The sequence below is a fragment of the Melozone crissalis genome, unplaced genomic scaffold (genome assembly GCF_028551555.1).
Source record: "Melozone crissalis strain CALT ecotype California unplaced genomic scaffold, PUWL_Pcris_2 ptg000034l_1, whole genome shotgun sequence".
Classification (NCBI taxonomy): Eukaryota; Metazoa; Chordata; class Aves; order Passeriformes; family Passerellidae; genus Melozone; species Melozone crissalis.
The window spans coordinates 24,723,373-24,748,959 of NW_026535812.1; the positions used below are offsets into that span (position 1 = coordinate 24,723,373).

General features: G+C 43.5%; 1 protein-coding gene across 1 annotated transcript in view; it reads right to left on the reverse strand.

Moving 5' to 3' along the window:
* RSRC1 (arginine and serine rich coiled-coil 1) overlaps positions 1-25,587 on the reverse strand; it is a 98,495-nt gene that overhangs the window by 24,681 nt on the left and 48,227 nt on the right. The window contains exon 7 of the mRNA XM_054282931.1: positions 13,912-13,963. Coding sequence (XP_054138906.1) covers positions 13,912-13,963 — 52 coding nt within the window. The remainder of the gene's footprint in view (positions 1-13,911; positions 13,964-25,587) is intronic.

Sequence of the window (25,587 nt, forward strand, 5' to 3'; positions counted from 1 at the left end):
GCGTAGCAGAGCGCTCCTGGATCCCCGCCAGAGGCTCTGTGGGTTGGAATTCAATAACTGCATTAAAAGAAAACTACACCCCTACTACACACCAGGCTGAACATCCCTGAGTAAACAGTTTGCTGCAGCGGCGCTTAAATAATTCAGGAAGGAATTTGGGGTAGCAAACATTTTTTCTGAAGTACTGTGTGGCTTAATGTATTTCAAATAAACGCTTGCTTTTAAAAGTTCGAGTAGAGACCATTAGAGCAAGTGGGAAAACAGACAAATCCAAGAGAGAAAACCACCAAAGCAGTGATTTCCAGGAGAGCAGGGAAGGAAGATTTGTCATCCGGGAGGAAGTCACCGCCAAGGGCACGGAGCTGATAATATACACATGCATTCCCACTGCTCATCTGCAGCCTTGAGAGATTCCAACTGGCTCTCATAAGTCTGGGCAGCATCATTTTCCCTCAGACACATGTGCATCCATATATTTGTATAAAGCTGTAGCAAAGTAATAAATAAGCAGCCTTATTCAACACCAGAACTTCCATAAACTTCCTCCAATTAAGTTTCATTTCCAGCCAGCTTTAACTTTGGATGGGAGAGCTCTGCCAGGTACTTCTGGAGGGCATTTCTCTCATTCTTAGAGAACAGAAATAATCTGAAATATTAAAATGTCATTGGGTGTTTAAGGGTTTTACCCATGAGGAAAGGGAATGCACACCCCTGCGTGGGGCTGGCAGCACTGAGGCCCCCATCCTTCATCCATCAGCAGGAACCCGGCTCTGAACTTGCACGTGCACCCACAGGATGTCTGGGTACTCTTTATATGGAATTTGTGCTTTTTAATGAAGATTATTGTGTTAATCACACTTTTAATTGCACTGGTCAGTCACCTATAGATCATGGAATGGTTTGGGTTGGGAGGGACCTTAAATCCCACCCAGTGCCACCCCTGCCATGGCAAGGACACCTCCCACTGTCCCAGGGTGCTCCAACCCCAATGTCCAACCTGGCCTGAGACACTTCCAGAGATGGGGGGTCCATCAGAAGGTGGCAGAGGGTTAAACTGGGTGGTCACTAAGGTCCCATCCAACCCAAACCATTCAGGGATTCTATAAAAAAATTCTTAAAGAAAAATCACCCCTTTTTTCAGATAACTTCCATCATACATTTTTGGAAAATGTTATAATATTATGTATAACATTATAATATTATAATAAAATGTAATAATATTAAAATATTATTTTTACAATTTTTATTTTTACAATTTGTACAAATATTGCAAGCGGGTTAATAACTATCTCCAAAAACCCACTGAACTGCTTTAATCTCTATATTCTGCCAATGCTGGATTTCCACTCCTCTGAAGAGCCCCCAAACAAAGCAAGGCCCTTTGCAATAAACCACAAATTCAATGACCTGGCTTCAGAGATCTCTCATCTCCGTCCATCCCAACTGTCCTATCCCCTGTCACTTCTACAGATTAGGATTAGGATTAGGATATTCCTTACACCACCGACTGGAATTTTTTAAGTATTTAATAGTTATTATTTCATATTTTTGTATTTTCCTTTGTTACAGTCACATTCACTACTTTGTTACCAGCCAAATCAATTAAAAAAATATCACAAACACACACATCCATTATTTTCACTGAGACTAACCAAAACATTAAGTTTAAAAGAATAATGAAGCTGAGCTTTGATTTTAAACTTAATTTACTAAAAATAAACTAATAGAATCATTAAGGTTGGAAAAGATCTTCAAGGCCATCCAGTCCAACTTTCAAGAATTATTTATATTGTTCAAAGTTTACTTTGCATAGCAGGTGACTGAATCATTTAAATATGAATAATTGCAAATAGAATTTGCTGTCAAACAACATTTCATGTCCACGACAAAGAAAAATGAGATGCTATTCCCGAAATTACAATACAAATGACAAGTATTTGAAATTTTGGAATTTTTTCCCTTAGTTTACAGTGCAACAGGGCTGTTCCTTATTACCAGGCCCAATTGCACATGGATCAAACCATAAAGGACTTTCTAATCCCCCAGCTTTGTCCTTTAAAACTCATTTAGCCCTGTCCCAGGCTGTGGCAGGAGTGGGCAGCACTAATGGGCCCCAGCTCCCCCCATTCATCCCCAATTCCCCCAGGTGCTCTCCCTGCTCGTGCCCAAATGGCACCAACCTGTTGTGCAGCACATCCCTGAAAAGCCCAGCCTGGAGCATCCCCAGGGATGGAAACCCTGCACCCACTCCAAGCTGTTCCTCTGGCTCTGTGCAAAAGCCCTGCCCGGCCAGGCCGAAGGGGAAACCAAATAAAGCTGATTTTAAGGCAGAAAAAGTCAAAGTGGGGCCCTTCAAAGCAACCCCTCACATGGCAAATACATCAGGTGCTGCTGCACACGTTTGCTGCCTAAAATCTGGGGAAAAAAATTAGGAAATAGCGAGCACCGTGAGGTTCTAAGGGAATTTGTGCTGAAACACACTGATATTGGTAACAAAACCTGACACTTTCAATAAAAACCACCTCACACTGAAAGTTCTGCACAGCTCTGGCTCTAGCCCCTCGACATTTGTTCAGTATTTGGTGTTTCTGAGTGAACTCCTTGGTTTCATCCCCACGCTCACACGGGGAAGGAGCGCGGCTGCTCTGCTATTCCTGCAGCCACAGCCCTGATCCCGAGGGATGGGATGACCCAAACCCCACCCAGCACACCCAGGGATGCTCAGAGCAACCAAATTCATGGCATTTGTCCCCCTGGGCAGCAGCAGAGCCCAGGGAGGGAAGGGCACATCCAATATCTGCTCCCGAGGAAACACCCGAGCTCGGGATCCAGCCCACACAACTCCAAGGCTTTTCCATTTCCTTCCTCCACGCTCCCAAGTTTAATAAACAACAAACCCATCATTTTTTAACACTTTAACCAGCGAGAGCAGTGATTCATAACTCTGTCATAATTAAAATTTTATGGCAAATACACACAGCCATCAGTCATCCAGGCAGCGACGTCCAAAAAAAGTGGGATTTCAATTTATAAGCCCGTGCAGGATTGTATGAGTTACACTGTATAAAAGCACATTTCTAGGGAGTTATTGAACTGGGGAAAGCAAAAGTTGGTTGGGTTTATTTTTTTAAAATCAAATACAGAGGAGGTTATGAATTTGTTGGCGCAGTGGCTCCGTACAGTGACTGATGGTTAAAAAAGGGAAGGAAATATTATCCTGTGTCTTCTTCCAGAGCTGCACTAACCACATTTGGTGCTGTCCCTGGTGCTCCCTAATGCCACAAACATAGATTTCCTGAAATTATTAAAAACTCCCAAAAAAAGAGAGAAAAATCCACATTGATGCCGGGGGATAAAAGGGGTAAATCAGTGAAATTGGCAAATTGTGATATATGCACGTACAGAAACATTTTAACGTTCTGTAAACATTTTAATTCATTCAATTTCAACTAATTTTATCCCAGCAACAGCATGGAATTCTCCAAATAAATGAAAATAATGAATTGGTCGTCTGGTACAGACAGACATTCAGGGATTTCCAAAATTTTATATTTGGCTCTCCAAGATCCATCCTGGAACCAGTCATAGAATGGAGTATTCTTTAAAGCATGGATCAGGATGATTTTAATTATTTAATATACAGCTGGTTTTAGGATATAGTAGAGAATAAAGAAATGTTTGCAGATCAGTTTCACAAGCTGCTTTTTTGCTTAGAAATACCAGAAATCCAAAAACTTTCAGTAGCTGTTTCTCATCCCTGTCCTTAAAAGGACTTTTTCCTAAATCTCATAAATATTCCACATCACCTGGGGAATCCCTTCTGCTGGCACACACCCAGCTGTTAAAGCAGTTGTGCTCCATGGCTTTACAAGAAATTTCTATTTTTAAGACACAATGACATCCCCATTCCACCCCAAGGCCAGATGATAGGAATTCTCTGTAAAAATATTTAGGGATTCCCAACACTCTTTGCTGCTACAACATTGTCAGTATTTGAGATTTTTATCCACTTTTAAGATGAGAAAAATATCGTAGGATGGGCAGGGAAAAGTTGGATTAAGTTTACTAGTGAAAATGGTGAATGTGGCAATGCTGGGTATTTTCCAACCTTAATGATTCCATGATATAATTTCTACTTGGAAAAAGAATCAGTTTGTATTTTCACACATTCAAAAAATAAAATAAAATAACTAAAAAGGGAAGAAAAAAAGCTAAGCATGAGACTTGGAGCTTCCACAAACTGTTATCTCAGGTCTCCCCAGTCCATTAAAGGAAGTAATTGAATCAGTTTGCGTTTTCTCCGTAAAATCTCATTCAGAGAAATTTTATTGCCAGCCATCTAAATAGTAAATACTTATTATCCTCTCCAAATGAGGTTTTGCTTGCCAAGGGCAAAGCCATGGCAGTGACTGTGGCTCTGTCAGAGGCAGCAGAAGTGAAAAAGGTTATAAAGACACCATTAATGTCACGGGAGGGCCTCGCCAGCGCTCCGTAATTGGAGCCTTTATTCCCAGGCCCAGGCCCTGCTAATAGGATGCTTTAGGGTTTCTCTGGTGGCAGCCCCACATAATCACCTCCCCCAGCTGAATGTGGACATTTATGTGCTGAGCCTGGGAATAAAATGTCAATAACGGCCAGCTGAAAGGGCAGAGAGGCACGGCCAGGCAGGGCCTGAGCCAACGGGGGACGGCCACACTGAGGAGGGCACAAAAATATTGGGAATAAGGCTGGAAAATGAACTTTTAGAACTCAGTCTCTACTGTAGGGAAACCTGGGAAAACAGGCCAAATGGTAATGCTGAGATTGAGTTAAAATAATGTATTTCTAATTCAACCGGCACACAGTGCCCCAGGCCTGGAGGAGGCCAAGGCGCAGCCTGGCCCAGGGAAGGGGAGCCTGGCCCAGGAAAGGGGAGCCTGGCCCAGGAAAGGGGAGCCTGGCCCAGGAAAGGGGAGCCTGGCCCAGGGAAGGGGAGCCTGGCCCAGGAAAGGGGAGCCTGGCCCAGGAAAGGGGAGCCTGGCCCAGGAAAGGGGAGCCTGGCCCAGGAAAGGGGAGCCTGGCCCAGGAAAGGGGAGCCTGGCCCAGGGAAGGGGAGCCTGGCCCAGGGAAGGGAACCCTGGCCCAGGGACATGGCAGGGCTGGAATGAGATGGGCTTTGAGGCCCCTTCCAACCCAACCCAGTCTGGAATGCCATGTACTCTTCCACAACTTATTTCCTTCGCCCTTTAGCTTTGCCCACACTTGCACCAGAAAATGGAAACACAAATCCAGAGCTGCTGCAAGTTAGGAGGCAAAGGCAGAGCTGCAGAGAGTGAGAACCCCAGGATGGTGTGGGTTGGAAGGGACCTCACAGCCCTTCCAGTTCCATCCCCTTCCAGGGGCAGGGACACCTCCCACTGCCCCAGGCTGCTCCAAGCCCTGTCCAATGCAACCACAATTTCCTCTTGCTCAAAGAGACTCATCACTATAAAATCATTGACATTTCTCAGAGAAAACTCTCCAAGGGCTTCAGATCAGCAGCACAAAATGCTCAAAACCTTTAAGAAATTACTGATTAAATAGTTTTAGTGGGTATTTTAAGAACATAAAGGCATACACTATGGCTTAAACAAAGCAGCTCAGAAATCTTCAATAATAAATCACAGTGCAGCCACAGAGAAGAGAAACAGAACTGGAATTAAAGGGAGGATCTGCAATAAAGGCACCTAATTTGATTTTTCACATAAGCTGTGTTTTGAAACACTTCTTTTTTCCTTGCTGGGGTGATCAATATGAGAGATTGGTAAAGGACACAAGTTTCCATTACTGCTGCCTTTTACTGATGATGCTGTTCAGCCCTTTCCAATGGATTCTTTCATGGGCTTGTGGCAACAGGGCTCAAATCACCTGATGCAGGTTTAACTCAGTGTGAACTTGCCTTTCTTCACATTTGGAGGAGTGGTAAAACCTACTATTACAGCAGTTTGACACCTGCCTTTCAAGAGCAGAAAACACCGCTAAAAAAGTTATTTCAGGAGAAAACACTGCATAAAATCCTTTCCAAGTCACTAAAGTTACCAAACACTCCTAAGAGTGTTTGAAAGAAAACACAGATATAAATATTCATGGAATAAAGGTGTGTAAACAACAAAAAGAAAATAAAATTTTCTTATCAGCCTCTTAGGTATGAGGAGAAATGTTTCACATATAAAAATATGTTGGGGGTCTTGTTTCTACCAACTTTCACAACCCCCCACATTTGCAAAAGCCAAAGTATGAGAACTGCCCTCAAACCACCCCAAAATCCCTGCCAATGACAGGCAGCAGCCCTGCAAAAAGCCCACCAGGACTGAAGAGTCCTTGCCAAGCACCCTCTGCTCCACGCTAAGATTTATTCGGCCGACACCTCATAATCATCTCTAAATCTAATGGGACACAAATGCATTTCATCACAGATGAAAATCTTCAGCGCTGCTCAAAAGGAATTATTACAATGCCGTGGTCTGGCTTGCAGCAGGCATTAATCAGAAATCATAATAAATCCACACAGCACACTCAGGCAGCACATTAGTCAGGCGCTTTTGCATGATAACGACGTTGACTAATGGGCTCCGAGTTGGAAGGGTCAATCATAAACTCATCAAATGCTTCATTTAATTTCTTAATTTGGACAAACACGATTTGTTTATGGGAAAGATATCAGGTGTTCTTGAATGAATAATGGCTGTGAAACCAAAGTCCATTAATCAGTGCTTGATTACAAATGACTCGGAGATTGTTTGTTCTAATTTCATTCATTTGGGGCAACAAAGAGAACACGAGCGAGCAAAAGCACTTGGCCAAAATGGCACACTTAGTTCTCCATGTTTAATAAAGTTGTGATAAATGGGCTTTCAATAACTAAAACAAGGGGGTTATTACCCATATTAAATACTGTCCCTGAGAAAATTAATATCCAGGAGTTACAAGGAGATGGTGCAGGCACACAACAAGGTGCTGGATGAGGGCTGAACTCCTGTGCTGGCATTCCAGCTTTCCCTGAAAGGATGGATGGGAAAAGCACAAAATCAGCAGGGATTTATTTCTACTTCCTGTGAAATACTTTAATAAAATGATGAAGTTATTTGGGTTGGAAGGGACTCTAAAGCTCAGCCAGTGCCACTCCTGCCATGGCAGGGACACCTCCCACTGTCCCAGGTGGCTCCAAATCCCAATGTCCATCCTGGCCCTGGACACTTCCAGGGATCCAGAGGCAGACACAGCTCTTCTGGGCAGCCTGGGCCTGCCCACCCACACTGGGATTTGTAATTAATTTAATTTAATCTAATCCATAGGTTCCTTTCAGCAAGATGATTCCAGCACACTTCCCACGTGGAAATTAGGGAGGCTCCCAACACCAGAACAGCACCAGCCACAGCAGATGGGGCAGCTGAAAACCTTTTCCTGGGCATGCAGGCTGTAAAATCCAGCACTGGAATTTATATCCATGGATAAAAACACTCTGCACTTTCACTTGCAGAAAATCTAAACATCCAAAGATGTTACAAGGGAAGCTGTCAGCACAAAGCTCAGGACACCCATTCCTGGGAATGCCTGGATGGCCAGAGCCCACACAGGGCAGCTGCACAGAGGAGCCTGTGACAGACCATGTGAAACACCAGAACTAAATATTTGCCCATCAATATTAAGAAATAACATCTCCCAAAAGACTTGCTAAAAACAAACGAGTCCCACGACCACATATGGTTTGCACAGCCAAACCAGTGGATAATTAAATTACAGCAAAGTTGCTAAATATGAATTGATATAAAACTTCAGCTAACTGAAAAATTGTCTTTGACTGCAGATCAATAGCAGGCCTGCAAGATTCATCTGCACATAATTAGTACAGAGATTTGCATCAAAATCCTGGATCCCATATGCTGCAATATTACAGAAACCCATTAGGCACCATGTAAGCCTGAGATACTTTTGGTGCCACAAAAAAAAAAACCTTGGATAAAAATCTAACAAAAAAATTAGAAATTCTAAAAGCTTTAGAATGATTTCTGAAGGCAATAAATGTTCATTAACTAATAAAGTTCCTCTAAATTCTACGTATAGGCTCTGGTTTATATTATGGCATCCCGACAATTCCTCATTGGTTTCTGACTCTAAAAACAAATTGATATTCTACAAAAATGGTTCAAAGCAAATTTTTTTAACTTCCTGTAAGAACCTAAAAGAGGTCCCTGAAGTGAACAGCTTTTAGACACCAACAGAATGATATTATACATTGCAAAGTGAATTATTTCATTTCAAACACATTTATTCTCTACCTACACTCAATTAAAATCCTGTATTTTTTCAGCAATCCTGCAAATTAATTTAAATTATTTAATTAATTACTATTATCCAAGTGTTTACTTTGTTTACCACTGCACTTCAGAAATCACAAATTCTGTGAGCACAACACTGTTAATATGTTAAAAAAGCAATTAATTGGGGAAAGACACTTTCTTTCTACAGTTGTCACTTTGTGTGCAGAAATTCTCACTTTTTTTTAAAACTCTAATGAGATTATGAAGCTCTGCCAAGAGCTCAGGGGCAAGGAATGGCTGAGGAAATGTGTCTCTGTGCAGCTTGGCTGTGAAGTTCACTGGTGTGGAGCACCCAGGTGAGCTCAAAAACTTCCTGAATTTTCTGAAATTCAGTCTTAAGACACCTGAAATCCCCATCAAACTCATAATATAAAAATTAGCTACTTCTTCTAATGCACACCTTCTTGATTTTAAAACTAATTGTTTAATTATTCTATTGCTCTGAGCTTTTTCAAGTGTTCTTTCTCCTTATGCTGTCACTGAAATGGGTTTTGACACCAAAGACTGCTGAGTAGGAATCAGCAGCTGACCTAAAATCTGGGTTCATTAACTCCATAATTAGATGGATTTCCTAAATTAGCTGGGGTGCAAGAGCAGGATAAACCTCCCCTCTGGAGCCAGGAGAGGAGAAGGATCCAGAGAGAGCTCAGGGCCTGCAGGGGCTCCAGGAGAGCTGGGGAGGGACTGGGGACAGGGATGGAGGGACAGGACACAGGGAATGGCTCCCACTGCCACAGGGCAGGGATGGGTGGGACATTGGGAATTGGGAATTCCTGGCTGGGATGGGATTCCCAGAGCAGCTGGGGCTGCCCTGGATCCCTGGCAGTGCCCAAGGCCAGGCTGGACCCTGGGGCTGGAGCACCTGGGACACTGGGAGGTGTCCCTGCCATGGCTGGGGTGGCACTGGGGGGGATTTATGGCCCTTCCAACCCAAAGCATTCCCTAATTCTGGAATCTCAGGTGCCCCTAGAGCAGGACATGAAGGGAAGGTGTTTGAGCCACCACTGCTGAGACTCTTCCCAAGATAATTCCAGTTTATTTTCCTTTGACACAGGGAACAGAACAACCTTCCCAGACTGGTGAAGACTCACGAGGGATGAAAATTCCTCTCCTTGCTGGAGGTTCAGGAAATGCTCCACAAAACACCCTCAAAACCCTTTGTAGCACCTCCATCCACATTTGTCACAAAGAGAAAGCATGACTCAAGGAAGAATTTGATGATTCAAACATGATTCAAATAAGAAAACATGATTCAAGAATGATTCCTTTGCTCTCCAAATAGAGATTTTTATATAAACAGAGGTAAAATTCAGTTATTTAAAGTGTCAACAGCCACTATTCAAGACCAATATTTGAAATTGATAAAAATTAGAATTTTATATTAAATCAATCCTACACAGCAACAGAATTAATCTTTTTTTCAATATTCAGAACTTTTAAGCTTGTTAATAGTTCAAATTCTTGCAGTTTCTGGGGCAAGAATTATTTTTAAAGCCTGCTTTAAATTTCCACAGAACAAGTAAAGTATTTTAAGTATTATTTCATCCTTTGTGTGTATATAACAGCACATGTTATCCACCCTCCTAAAATTCATTGCATAATTAGAAATTTAAATTAAAGCCAGAGAGTTCTCAGTGGAAAGAGCACAAATAAGAAAACTGAAAGAAAACCACCATCAAAACGAGAAATCCATAAACATTTGATAAATTTGGCAGTTGAAAAGAAGCCCCAATAAAAGGAAATTTTTCATACTTGTTGCCACCTGCCCACCCGACTGCTTTGCATAGCTAGAAAAGAGCAAAACAGAGGCCAACCTATTTAACTAAACAGTTTTTATTAAAGTAAAAGAAAAGCAAGAATCTATAAAGTAGCAAGTGATCCTATTAGTTCCACCAGACTAAAATCATACAGTCTACGTATGTGGTCCTTTCAGCCACATCTGTTATGAGCCATTTTGATACCTAAAAGCAGAGAATATTTGCCTATATTTATCAGGCACTGAGTGCAAATCAGGCTTTTTCTCCTCAATAATTCCTGGTAGAATGGGTAGATTAATAAAAAGAAGGCAGTAAGAATTATAAAATATTTGTATTTACCCCAGTTAAGGCTGAAGCACTCATCGTATTCCATGATTTTCCCTTTGAGGAATACGTAAAACACAATAAAGATGCAGGCTACAAAATTAAAGGCAACGATCTGATAGCATAATTCAAAGATGATGAGTTAAATATCCAATATCCAGAACTGGATCTGATAAATGGTAAATGTTTGGGATTTATATTCCCCCATTTTCTCACATTTAGAGCCTTGGTCCCAAAGTTTCCTTTAAATAAACTCCGGCAAATTCTTTGCACAAAACGCCCTATTCTTGACTGCTCTTTCAGCCACAGATTGAAATGCAGATCCCAAAAATACATCAGTCACTTATTTCAACTCTAGACCTTTGAAAATCCAGATCAATTGCCTTTTGTCATCGCCTTTATATGGAGAGTAAGAAATTTCTGCTTAGCACCATGGAAAAGCTCCCGGAGCCCTTTGGAAGAGGCGGCAGCATCGATAGTTCGAGACACCCGTGCGCTATTTCACGGGAATTTATTGACATTTTGGGAATATCCATCCATATCTGAATCTTTATGAGAAAGCACAGGTGCCCATATAATTTACAGCACGCACTAAGCAGCTTTCAGGTTCTGAGGTTTGCCCCGAGCTCGGGATTTCACATTTGCAACTTCTCCCTAAAAAGCGGCGCCGGGAGCCGCGCTCGGCACAAACCCCCAGCCCGGATCCTCCGCGTCCCTCGGTAATGAAGTCTGGGAAAGAAATCACAGACACCCAAGTGGTTTGGCAACTGTAAGTGACAGAAGCTGAGCTAAATCCTCTGTTTACACTGGGGATTATCCGGGTGGATTGTGCGGCGCTCCCGGAGCTGGCGCTGGTCAGGGGACGCTGCTCCCCGTCCGCCCGTGGGGCAGGGCACAAAGCCCCGGCCTGGTAGGAAGTGACCCAGAAGGAGATGGCGAGCAAGGATTTACACAAAGCCAGCCTGCCTCAGAAAAACTCCATATGACCATTAACTGGCCGGCAGGGCCTGCCAGGAGGCCTAATTACAGCCCTACAGAGCCCGCTAACAAAAGCTGGAGAGCTTTAGCCCAGGGATGATCTGCTTTATACTGACTTGAGAGAGTCCATATAGAGCGAGGAAAAGAAAGAGGTTTAGCTTGGAAATTCTCCCAAGAGACAAAGCATTGTGGCTCAGTCTGGAAGGCCCACATGGAACATACTTCAGATGGGCTTAAACATCCCACCCTCTCCAAATTAACATTCAACTACTGCCTGCTTAACATCTGCTCGGGCACGGCGACTTGTGGGAGGCTGTCAGAGGAGCCTCAAAAGGCTCCCTGGCACCTCAATATTAAGAAATCTAATTCAATAAATCATGGAAATATGAATTTATAGCTGGGACCGACAACTTCTGAGGAATGAAGGGTTTTATAAATCAAAACTCAGTTGTCTCGAGAATTAAAGTGTTTGGGTACCTCCCAATATTGCCTTGCTCAATGAGAACAAAACACTGGCATTAATCTACACTTAAAAATAAAAAAAAATTATTTAATGAAGTCAGCATGAATGCAGGACTTGGAGAAAAATCTCCTCAGCACTGTATAACCTAAATATAAAAATGGCCATCTCACCCTCCTCCCACACAGACACAGGTGAGTATTTTTTATTTTACCTGCTCTCCTAATGAGAGACCAGAGTCACAATTCCCATCTCCAAATACACCAGGGAAAAAAAAAAAATCTCAATAGTAAGAGCCTGATTTACTAGGTGCTGATTTCTGCCTTTCAGACACAGCAGCTGCTACTTCCTAAAATAATATCTAGGTTAAATTCGAAAAGCAGGTTTTCTCAAGATCCTAAATATCTCCACAAGGGCAATTCAGATAGGGAAATACAAAGAGGGAACTGGAGAGCAGCTGTGGCTGCCCTGGGTCCCTGGCAGTGTCCCAGGCCAGGCTGGACACTGGGGCAGTGGGAGGTGTCCCTGCCATGGCAGGGTGGGACGGATGGGATCTAAGGTCCTTCCAGCCCAAACCATTCCACGATTCCACAATCTCAGCAGGGATGAATCATGAAGGGACTGTCCCCAGTGTCCCTACAAGCCCTGCAGGTGATCTGGAGCCCCTGCTTTGTCTGTCCCAATGAGGGAGGAGCAGCATCAACACCAGATCCACGGCAACCCACTGTGAACACAGCACAGCTTCCCATTCCCGCTCAGTGGGCTTGGAGCAATCCCCATGACCTGCACAGATATTCCATGAGCTCATTCCCAAGCTTGGGATGGAGCCCTGTGCACACCAACAGCAGCTCCACTCACCGCCACTGAGGTACAGAATTAATTTCAGTTATATTCAAACAGAACGTCACCATAACAGCAATGAACCTGCTGAGCCTCAGCTCCTCAAAAGCTGCCGGGTAATGGCTCAGCAGAAATTCATTTTTAAGTTTGAAGACTAAAAGGCGCCAATTTTGCAAGGAGTAAACACACAAAAATATATTGAAACAACGTTAATCAATGTTTCCAACCCCTTCTCACAGGAATTAAATAAAAATTAAATTTAAATGACTGAATGCAGGACTTGGGGAAGAAGGTGGGTGATGATCCCATAAATGCCTGGGATGACCAAGACTTAAATAAAGCCAGGAAGGAACTTGATTCTGTATTTTGGATTGTAAGAGACACAAAGATATTAAATCTCTTCTGTTCCTTATGAACAACCTGCAGCTTCAATCTAAGATGCAGCCCTCGATGGTGGATATTTAAATTTAATAATGTCACAGACCTCTGATAAGCTTTGGAAAATTTTGGAGCCCAGGTCACGATGATATACAACCCCCAGTTATCTTTTGTACATCTCCCAGGTGTGAAATTAAAAAATGAGATGTGATCGATGGCAGCAGAATACACAAATTGTGCTTTTGAGGTCAGAGCTGTCACATCCATTTCATAATTACATGCTTCAAAGATTTATTAAAAGTTCTGGAGAACAAGGAATGTATTGGAAGAGAGACAAAGCAAAAGGCTGGATGGATTTTGGAAAATGAAGTACATCAGCAATGTGAGGAGATTCCTCTAAAGAGAGGGTTTTCAAAAGGGGAAAAATTATTTTTTATATATATATATATATGTATGTATGTGTATATATATGTATGTATGTATGTATATACATATATACACACACACACACATATATATATACTTGGACTGATTTAGAACAATGCTAAAAAATAAAGAAAATTGCAAAAAAATAAACAAAACCAAATTTTTGAGAACACAGAATCATGTCTCAGTAGCAGCAAGAGCCAGAGGATAAACATGAGGTTTTAGTGTAGGAAAAGCCTTATTTTTATTTCCTTAAAGGGCTTTACTAAGTGCCAGTGATGATGCAAACCAATTTAATCTCAACCTGCAATTCAAGTGAGCTCCAGAGAACAGGATCAACACAAAGGGATAAAATCCCACCTGACAGCACAAAAATGAAGCAAGGTTTTGAAGATTGTCATTTACTCACCAGCTGCCTCCAGAACCAGCTGCAGCCTGGCCTTGGCCTGTTCAGCAGGAGTCTGCAAGAGAGGAGGGATCAGTTCACACCTGCTGGGACACTGGGCACCCCATGGTGAACATTCCCACCCATGGGACACTGGGCACTCCATGGGACACCGGGCACCCCATGGGACATTCCCACCCATGGGACACTGGGCACTCCATGGGACACCGGGCACCCCATGGGACATTCCCACCCATGGGACACTGGGCACTCCATGGGACACCGGGCACTCCATGGGACATTCCCACCCATGGGACACTGGGCACTCCCACCCATGGGACATTGGACATTCCCACCCCATGGGACACTGGGCACTCCATGGGACATTCCCACCCCATGGGACAGCGGGCACTCCATGGGACATTCCCACCCCATGGGACACTGGGCACTCCATGGGACATTCCCACCCCATGGGACACTGGGCACTCCATGGGACCTGGGCACTCCATGGGACGTTCCTACGGGACACTGGGCACTCCATGGGACATTCCCACCCCATGGGACACTGGGCACTCCATGGGACACTGGGCACTCCATGGGACATTCCCACCCCATGGGACACTGGGCGCTCCATGGGACGTTCCCACCCCAGAGAGTTCCTGCCTCCTCCAGCCCCTCCATACCCAGAGCAGCCAGAGGAACTCCCAGACTGGAGTCACCGAGGGAGGAACCACCAAGGAGATCTCCAGAGCTGACCCAAAGCACCATCCCCACCATGACCATCCCACGCCCAGCTCCTCTCCCAGCCCCCCCACCGCAAACCCTGCCTGGCTCCTGGGTGACCCTGCTCCACACAAACACACAGCTCCACAAAACGCTCCAGAACTGGGTTTAACGTGATTAATGTGCTGAGTTTTTCACACTTTTCTCTTATCTGGGCTGATTTTTCCCTCTCCTGAAGGTATTGCTGCACATCTGTTGGCTTGAGGAGCACATTGTTGGCCGCGGCCCCACTATGCTAATCATCCCAGTGATGTTGCACTGTGTCCAATGTGTTTGCCATCCCTCCAAATGTGAAGCCACTCAAACGTTGCCACAGTTAAATTGATACACAAACCCTATTTGTCACGGGGTTCAGAAGTTGATTATTTCTGGAAGCGTCGGAGAAGTTTGGGAGGTTTCTGCTCTGCACTGAAAACAAAACCTGACGGGAATTTTTGGTGGCGTTTTGCAGCTTAGGAAATTCTTCTCAAGAGTTTCTCTAAATGGCTGCAAAAGGGAAAATTAAATAGGAAAATACAGACAAGAGAAGCTGTGGCTGCCCCTGGATCCCTGGCAGTGTCCAAGGCCAGGCTGGACATTGGGGCTTGGAGCAGCCTGGGACAGTGCAAGGTGTCCCTGCCCACAGCAGGGGATGGGATGGGATTTAAGATGTCTTCCAACCCAAACCATGCCATGATTCCATGATTTTAATGGAATGGCAGAGCTCTTTGCCATGAATGTCCCAACTGGTGATGCTCTGCATGGCCTCACCACCCTCATCCACACCCATGAGGAGAGGCTGACAGAACAATTCCATTTCTACTCCAAGAATTTACAGACTGCTCCTTCCAATAGGAGAGATGCTGCATTAAAATGAAATTTAAATTAAGATCCAGATTTTGGTTGTACAGAGTTCCATTGTTTTTAGTTCAGATTTTTGCTGTTTGCATAAACCCAGAATTACTGGGCAGAATTTATTATTACAGCTGCAATATTGATCCTGCTATCAGACCTGACCACTAACCCTGGTGGTAGCAAGAAACATCTTGAAATTTATCATAAATTATCTTCCCATTTCTTCTTCTTGCCATGAACTAATCATTGCAATCTGCTTTGGCATCTTTGGTACGTCATGGGAGGAGAGGCAGGAGAGGAAGGGAAAGATCTGCTTTTTATCCAGAACCAACTTGCCCAGCTTCAGTTTCAGAGAAGCTTTACTTGGGTTTGTGGTTTCTCCATTCCATGACAACTGTAAATTTCAAAATCCCACCTGGATTAGTCGAGTTTGGCAAAATTTTGCTGGACAGAGAAGGAAAAGCATTTGGTGTCAAACACCACCATGCTCATGTCTGCACGTGAACAGTCTAAGTCTTTGTGCATCTCATGCATCAGGTGGGCTCTGGCATCCCAAAATACAATTTCCTATTCCTACAGCATATCCAGTTCAAATATTTACCCAAAAAATCCCTGGATCTCTCACATTCTTGGATCCCTTCTTGCTGGCCACACAACCACCTTGATCTTGGCCTTTGATCCCTTGCGGCCACACAACCAGCACTGTTCAGCACCACTGACTGGAGAAAGAGGTTCCACCTGCAGCTTTAGGATATTTGTGTCCAGCACCACCACAAGAACTCCATGAAAGAGCAAACCCCAAGCAGGCTCCAGAGGAGGAGAAGGGAGCAGCAGCAGCTGCACAGATTCACTCCCAGCACTAAACACGGAGTTCCACAACTGATCCCGCTGCTCTGAGGAGCTCCAAACACCTTTCCCCACTCCTCCCACGGAGTTATGGATGTGCCTTGTTGGCGTAAGGGAGGGAAGACTCAAATCCTTCCTTTACCCAGCAGTTTCCCACTGGGAGCAGCCCAGGCAGCTGCTCTGAGGCATCTTCCCCTCTGCCCTGGCCCCGGGTGTTAATTACTCCAGGGGAGAACTCGGCACAGCCACCTCTTCATCAATCAATAAGCCCTAACCAAGGACTGAAAGCAGGATTCTGAATAAAGGTGACTGCCTTGGCCCCAGAAAACATCTCTCCAACTGGTGGATGGGGCCAGCACTCGGAGAAAAAAGGACAGAGGGGATTTCAGCTGAAAACCACAATTAGAGCCTCAAACAAGCCAGGAGCAATGTGTGAGAACAAGCAGCTACCCCAGGTCAGTATTGATTTGGGGACCATTAAGTGAAAAAATTCAGCAAGAGCCTCAGGAAACTTCAAAATGGTGAAATGATTGGTGGAGGAAGCATTACCAAGAGTGATGTCGAGCAAAATAAACCCTTGTACTTTTCTTATGGTTTTAAGCAGGAAAAGAATTCAAAGAGAGTTAAAGGAAAAATAAAAGTATTTCTAGTGGCAGCTGGTGAAGGAGCCCACTAACTGTAAAAGCAGGAGAGAAATTCCCTAAAATTCCTTAACAAGCACACTGTAAAATGACCTGAGGCCATCCCCAGCAATGAATTTTACACATGTCCAAAAGTGTCTGTGAGACAATGGAATCCCAGCTCAGAAAAGGATGGGATTCCATAGGACACCAGCAACACCCCTGTGATTAATAACAGCTTTTAATATTTCAAGCAAAAATTGGATTAGATCATTCACTTTTTAATGGCAGCTGATTTATAAAGGTGCAGCACAACCCTTAACTTGTATTTCTTTGCAGTTCATCCACTGCATTCCATCACTATTCCTTTCATAAATAGTTATTTTAATAAAACTACACTAAAACAGACTCACAACTTTAAATTTGGTGGGTTTTGTGTAAAAATCCCCACATAATTTGGTTGTCACTCACAGCTCCAGGAAACAAGTGCTGAGTGTGATGGGCAGGAGAGCCATGGTTGGCTTCCCAAATACTCCATTTCAAGGGAGATGTAGCTTCTCAATTAATTAATAGATTGGAACAAACACTTTAATTCAGCTTTAGAATGTATTTTTGAAATTATTCCTACTATTTGGGATGAATGGCAAATGTTCTTGATGGAGGAAACAATATTAAAGTGAAAACTTGAGAACACTGAGGAAAAAAATCAGAGAAACATGAAGTTCATAGAGTCCAAGTTTCTGCTGGAGCCACTGGGAATTTTGTGGAGCAGAGCTTGTGGCTCTTGGTAGCCTGGAAAACTTTTATCCAGGATTCCAGGAGGCCATGAGGCTGCAGCATTTTGAGTTGCAATGCTGCCTTTCTGAATTTTTACCATCATGGAATTTCATATGGAAAATGGCTGAGATGTGCTAAAACTGGGCAGGTTCCACTCCTCCTGCTCACCCCTGACACTGCTGGGGTAAAATTCACCTGCAGGACTTTTCTGTCTCAGATCATCAGGATAAAAGCCCAACAAACTCCTGGCGATGGTGATCAATTTTGGGGGTTTTTTTACACAAATCTTTTCTCTTTGAATTTGATAAAGACAAATCCAGCCCTCACCACTGCCAGGAAAACCTGCTACCTGAAACCAGAATTCCATGTTTGACTGCAGAGAAATCCCCAGTTTGGGGCTGTGGGCAGCAGAAAGAGACCCCAAGTGTCAGTGAGGGGAAGAGCCAAGGAGGAAATCAAACATAAGGGATGCACCTAAAATGATATTTGAATTTATTCTGTAAGTCAGGGCCTGCCTCCACCTGCAGTATTATCCATCCCACTCCCAGCAAATCCCAACAGGAGAGAGCAACAAAGGAGCCCAAGCCCAGCCAGCTTTTAAACAGATTTTGATCAAATTATGGAAAAGATTGTGGGACAGGTTTATATTGGAATGCTGGATTCCTTTCCTGCCATTTACTCCTCTTTGGGTGATTAAAAAATAATTACCAAAGAAACTGAAAATACTTATTTGTATAAGAAGACATAAGAGAATAAAATAATCTCTCTTCATGAGAGAATAAAATACTAAAATAAAAATAAAACCAAAGGAGATTGGGAATTTGCAATTGTCATCTTTTCCTTATATAAGTCTTTGAGGGTAGCAAATTCCAAATTGACAAAGGAATGGTTTTCACATTAAAAACATAAAAATAAAATCCCACAGAAGGATCCCTAATCTGAATTAATAGCACAGAAATATAATAAGCACATCTGGCACTATTTGAATTAAACCCCTGCATTTTCAGACATAAATCTGTTGAAAAGATTGGATGGTAAAATTATATTTATGCCTGAGTTTTTCCTCTGATACAATTAATCAACAACACTACTCAGGAATAGGCTATGGTAGGAGTGTCCTGACTGGATACAGATCCACCTGCTCCCAAAAAAAATAATCTTAAATTTAAAATCTTAAATTAACTATAAGTGGAGAAAAATCATGTAAAACATGGAATAATGGCAATTTTTGTCAATGGAATTCACAGATGCTCTTTGTATTTCAACAGAAATAAAGAATCCAGCATCAGGGATGGACTAATTAGGAAATTATTAACCAAAACAATGGGCAGAAAAGCTGAAATTTTAATTTATGTAAAGGCCACCAAAAATACGACCAGTGATGAAGGGAAGAGTCGAGTCCATCTTAAGTGGACACCAACACCACAGTGAAGGGAAAGCCTGGCTGTGGAATGTGGCTCCTCCAGCCAGAGCCAGGAGAAAACACTGGAACATTGACAGAAAGGACACAAAACTTTCCCAGAGTTCTCCTCCAAGACTGCCAATTTACCAAAACTGGGAAGGAGAGAGCCAACAATGACAATGCCCAATCCTGAAAGTCAGGGTCCAGTGGGGAACTAAATGAGGCAGGACTATAAAATCCCAGCTCTGAACGGAATGCCCAAATTTCCTGCTGAAACACCACAGGATATTCAGACTCCATCAGTTTTCCATCTGAGGGAATTTTCACTCAAATCTGGGATCAGAGGGACAAAACCTGAAACTGTCCCCAAACATCAGCAGCACTTTGACCTGAGAGCTGAGGATTCCCCAAATCCTCTCCCTCCTCTCACCCAGGACACACATGGCCACTAAAACATTTGGATTTGTTAACTTTAATTGTGGATTTGTTAACTTTGATTGTGGATTTTCCATTTCACTCCATTCAGCAGGAGCCACGTCCCAGAGCCAGGTGGGTTTAACCTGGGATCTCCAGAGAACCCTGCAACACCAGGTGGGTGGAAAATCCCATCTTGTTTCCTCTAAAACCAACCCAAAATGTGAGGAATAAGCAACAATGGATTGCTGGAAGCAAATCAAAGGCAGGAGGGAATGGCTGTGGCAAACAGCCCGGGTGGCTCGGGCACACGGATGGGATTTTTCGGGTTTAAAGCAGTTTTTGCAGCAAAGGCACCTTTAACAGGACCAGAAAACAACAATGCACTAATTTCAGTGAATATTCCTGAGAAAAAGCAAGGAAAAAGGCCTTCCTACTGGGAGTGGATACAGCAAAATGGATTAAACACTCAGCAGAAAGAGGGAGAGCTGTAAATAAGATTTTAGAAAATGAATCGGTAAATCCAGGTCTTTTTAAAAGGAAAAATTCCTGGAAGTGTTAAACTTACACAGCCATAAAACTCTGTGTGGGTTCTTCAATAAGAGAGGAAATATGGATAATATTGCACTAAAGGCTAAAAAATTACCTCCCCTTATTTATCTCCTCGCAGCCTGGAATATCATCCCTTAGATTTACATTTGCATGGAAATGCAGCCACAACCACCAAAAAATTCAACATTCTCATAAAGAGCTGACAGAACAGAGATTTCTGCATCAACATCATCCAGTCATTATTCTATAAATTAATCTATTTCCTAATTAAACCTTTAAAAATTAAAGGCAGAACGATCCCCACAGCTTACAGAAATTATAAAATTATTAATATTTAACTCTTAAATATGGATTTTTATCTTTTATCACCATTTCAAATTTTTGCTCCATTATGTTGCAACAAAAACATAAAAATAGCAGCATATAAATGCAGGTTCTGAAATGAAAATTTTTAATTAACACATCATAAACTGCTTAGGAAACAGCTCCAGCCAAGGCTGGACTGGCTGGAAAAGCAGGAGCACAACCAACAGGTAACAGGGATTAATTAACAAAAGGAGTAGTTAATACTTGAATTACTGCTTTACTTTTTCCACTAAGAGAGGAATTTTCTCTAAATAAATCAGAATTTCACAGAAAAAGGGAATCCCACCCCCTTTGGAACCTTTGCATAAAAATGCAGCAATTGAAAAATAATAGAAAAAAAACATTTTGAAAATGAAAAGCATTTCAAATACCACAAGGGTCCAGTGGGTACTAAATCAGCATTAAGTTTCAAAACAATCTGACAATCTACCCCAAATCTCACCTAATTACACAGGAATTAACCTGAACTTAATCAAGATTATACACTTTGAATAAAAGTGCATTTTCTCTTTGCTCTCGGATTCAATGATCAACTCAGCCCCACTGCACCATTTTTTGGGCTGGCACAGATCTGCAGGTTTAACTTTTCCAAAAATGACTTGTGTTCCATGCTTTTGGCTGCTTCTTCTGACAAATAAGTACAACATAAAATGTGCAAGGCAAAACATAATTATTCTGAGGAGCACCTGCATAAAACCAGGGTGCAGAGATTTGTATTTTAGGTGCAGATCACAGATAGTTGGGCAAATTTATGCTTCATCTCAGTATTGTGCCAAGATCCCTCTTCAGCATCTGCAATAAAATATATTCAGAGCAAAATGTAAAATCCCCCAAAAGAAGAGGAGCAAGAACCCCCTAACAAGATGAATTCGCTGGTGGCCTCAATAATTAAATTAAAAATCAATTACATTTCTGCCAAAGCGTTTGTTTGCTGGAGAAAACCCTCCCAGGAAAGGCACTTAAACTTGGGGACAGAGAAGCAGCCACTGCCCTCCATAAAGTTCCTTTATGTATTTTTCCACAATATGCACAAAACCAGAATATGAAATCAGAAACATTTTACACATTCTCATACTTCAGAGAGCACTAACAGCATTTTACTCGTCGAAAGCACTTTATCTTCATGTCTCTATAAGGCAGAGTTGGTGCATAATAATGTAATTTATATTGCCTAAATGTTATTTTGGGAGCATTGCATCATTTCTCAAACTTCATGACCTTTACAATTTTCTAAACTTTTATTTCCCTCATTATTCTGAACAGATTTCATTACATATTTTGAATGTAAACAACCCTGAATAATGATGGGCCCCATTACGTATGTACAGCTCTGACAATCGCGCGCGGGGCCGAGATGGAAACCCAGTGCATTAATTTACCTCTCATCCGCCGTAACTGCACTCCCATAAAAAGTTTTATACTCAACTCACATAAATCACGGGGAAGAAAAATGAGAAAATCTGGTGGCTAACTCATCTTCCACCATTCTGCGAAAATGAAATTCACTGAAATACCTATCAAAACTGCAATCATCAAGAGATAATGTCTTCTTAGGTCTATCTGCACTTTCCGATTTAATTTCCTCCATGCCCTTGACATCCACAGATACCATTAAGATTAAGAGCAGCGAGTAACTGAGCAGTTCTCAGATTTTGATATATGGGGCCCAGGCACTAAATGTAATATCATCATTTGAAAATTAATGCAATATTTCTTTTGTTAGTTTTTCCACTCGGAAAGCGGGATGAATACTCGGGGTTCTCGCCGGTAATTTCCCCATCAGAATGCCGTGCAATTATGAGGAGATGTGCACCTGGGCAGAGGTCACCCAAATTACTCCATCATTTAATGAGCACCGAGATCAAACCCCAGCACACTGTTGCTGCCGAGAGACGCCTCGCAGCCTGCTACATCAAATCTGATGGAATCATTAGAGTAATAAGCAGGAAAATCTGTTTGCAGATTAACCTCTGGTTTCATGCTGCTTTCATCTAATGGGGCGCTGTGGAAATCTTGTCAGCTTTTCATCAGCCGCGATCAAATTACGGGAATTGCGAACAAACCGCCGGCGCGATTGGAAACAACACCCGCACGTGCCGGGGGTTTTATGCAGATGCCAGGGAAAATCACACTCTTGATATTTTACAGCCTTATTTACTTCAGCTGATCACTGCTCTCCTCAGCCTGCAGAGCGGGAATCGGGGACGCTCCCGTCGGCCTTTCCGAATTTACGGCCCAGAACGGCGGCCAAACGAATTTATGGGGGAAATATGAGCGGGGTGACAAAGGGAAAGCAAAATGAAGGCACAAAGGTCACAGGGATGGAGGGTCACGGGGTCCCCACCACAGCCAAGGGCGGGGGAGGCACCTCAGCCTCAGTGGTAAGTGAGAGTGATCAAAGTTTACTTTTTAATAAAGACACAGAGACATTAAAGTGTTGTTTTATGTGGAGCGGCTCTGGTTTCAGAGCCCGCTGGTAATGGGAAGTGACAGGGTAAAACTCGCCTCTCTTACAAAGTTTCCACAAAATTTGTCACTGTTGGAACAACAAACAGCTGCAAGCCTTTGAATATTCTGCCATGAAATGCTCTGCCTCTGATGGTTTGATCGCGCTGCTGTTTGATTCACATCTGCAGCTACCAGCACCAAAACCTCAGAACAAATAAAGCGGTGTGTGCACACAATTTAACGGCACTCACTGCACAGAGCTCTCCCCAAATTCTGGGATCCACGGAGCCCCTCTGCAGGAGCAGCCCGGGTTTCATCCCTGCAGGCGGGCAGAGCCAACCAAGCTGCTTTCCCGTGGATATTCATAAGCCATCGATCTCTGCAGTGCGATCACCTGGTATGAACCTGGTCCAGAGCTCCTCAAGGAGCTGCAACGATTCCCAAGGGCCAGGCTGCTGCTGAGCCAGGGAATGTTTGGGATGCCCACCCTGGCACAGCCAAGGGTCCATCAGCCACTGACACCTGATGGGTTGGGACACCAGGGTCCCCTCTCAGTGTGGGACACAGCCAGAGCCAGCACTGCTCCCCAAACACCACCTTCCAAGCTGGTGCATCCAGCTGGACACTCAGTGGCTCTCCAGCCTATCCAAAGGGAAATCTGGAATGTCCCCGGGCACAAATGTCACTTTGGCCACAGGAGGAAAACCTCTCCATCCCCACCTTCACTCCCTTCCTCTCAGAATGGAACAGACAGACACAATTCAAGAGAGACAGAAGAGACAATTCAAGCCTGCAGAGCATAATTGACCAGCATGGAATTTTGCCAGGACAGCAAGATAAACATAATTACTCCTATTAAGAGCGTTAATTAATTGTTTGTGAACACAAATAATTGGCTGCTTGGTTTACAGCTCATTAGGAAGCCCAGGACTCTGCCAGACGTGGCTGTCTGGTGGCCACCCGAGGGCCACCGAGCTGTGACACCACAGGTGACAAACCCAGAGAGCCACGAGCAGTGAGGGGCCAGCACTGCAACCAGGCTCCATGGAAAACCGAGGCACAGCCAGGAAATAAATACTGACATTTAATTAAAATAAATGCTTGATCAAGTATTAACACCAAATAAAGGAGAAGGGTTCTTGGCTGGGGTTTGGGGTTTTTTTTGGTTGAACAGATTAAAGAAAGACATGGACCTTAAATCCCATCCAGTGCCACCCCTGCCATGGCAGGGACACCTCCCACTGTCCCAGGTGCTCCAGCCCCAATGTCCAGCCTGGCCTTGGGCACTGCCAGGGATCCAGGGGCAGCCACAGCTGCTCTGAGCACCTGTGCCAGGGCCTGCCCACCCTGCCAGGGAACAATTCCTGCCCAGTATTCCATCTAACCCTACTCCTTCCAGTTTGAAGCCATTCCCTGTGTCCTGTCAGTCCAGACTCTTGTAAATCCCAAATTGTAAACCACCCTTTTATTACAGAAGGGATCCAATAACAGATTATCAAATCAAGATAAAGACCTTTAAGGGACTCAACCTGCAGGTGAGACAGCCCTGGAAGCAGCAAACAAGGTGGATTTTCCAACTGCTCCGAGAATTCTGCTCTTTATTGCATTTGGTGATTCCCAACACATTTCACAGGGCATCTTTAGAAAGGAGGAGCTTCAGGATCTCAATCCCAGCAGGAGCTCCATCATTTCCATCCCAACCAGGATCTCCATCCTCTCCACTCCACCATGACCTCCATCCTTTCCATCCCACCAGGATCTCCATCATTTCCCTCCCACCACAATCTCCATCTCACCAGGATCTCCATCCTTTCCATCCCACCATGACCTCCATCCTACCAGGATCTCCCTTCTTTCCATCCTACCAGGATTTCCCTCCTTTCCACCCCACCAGGACCTCCATCCCTTCCATCCCACCACAATCTCCATCCCACCAGGATCTCCATTCTTTCCACCCCATCAAGATCTTCATCCTACCAGGATCTCCATCCCACCAGGATCTCCACCCTCTCCACCCCTCTGGCACTCCAAGGAGATCCTGGTGCCCAAGCTCCTCCAAATCCTTCCCAGGTGATTCCCAGGATGGGAAGCAACCAGAGGAAAGCAGCTCTGTCCAAAGAGACACATCATGTTTTTCACAGCACTGTGGAACAGCAGGGATTATTTAGATATTCCATGAAACCCTTCTCAGGATGGATGTGCCATTAATAGTGAATATTTTCATTTAATGGGATTTAATAATCACTTTACATCAACTATTTAATGTTCCACTGACTGCTGGTACCAACATGTGAGGCTCAACCAGCTTCTGACTTGTGACAAGATTTTATTTTTCCCAGTTTTGATCAACTGATGAGTTTTTAATGCTAAGCCTGGCTTGCCATCACTTGTGGGTTTAATATGTTTACTTAAACCAGAAATATTTTGCACCTCAATTATTATTTCCTACTGCATCCCTGAATGGAATTTAAGTCGATCCATTATTCATAAAGCAAAGACAAGAGAAAACACAAAGCTGTGCACTTCTTTCAAAGCCTCCAAATGACTCAAACACACCATATTTATGCATGCAATATTTGATTGTGTCCCTGGCTCTTTTTTTTTTTTTAACTTTTTTTTAATCACAAGTTTGTTGTTTTCAGATCAGGATATGCCAAA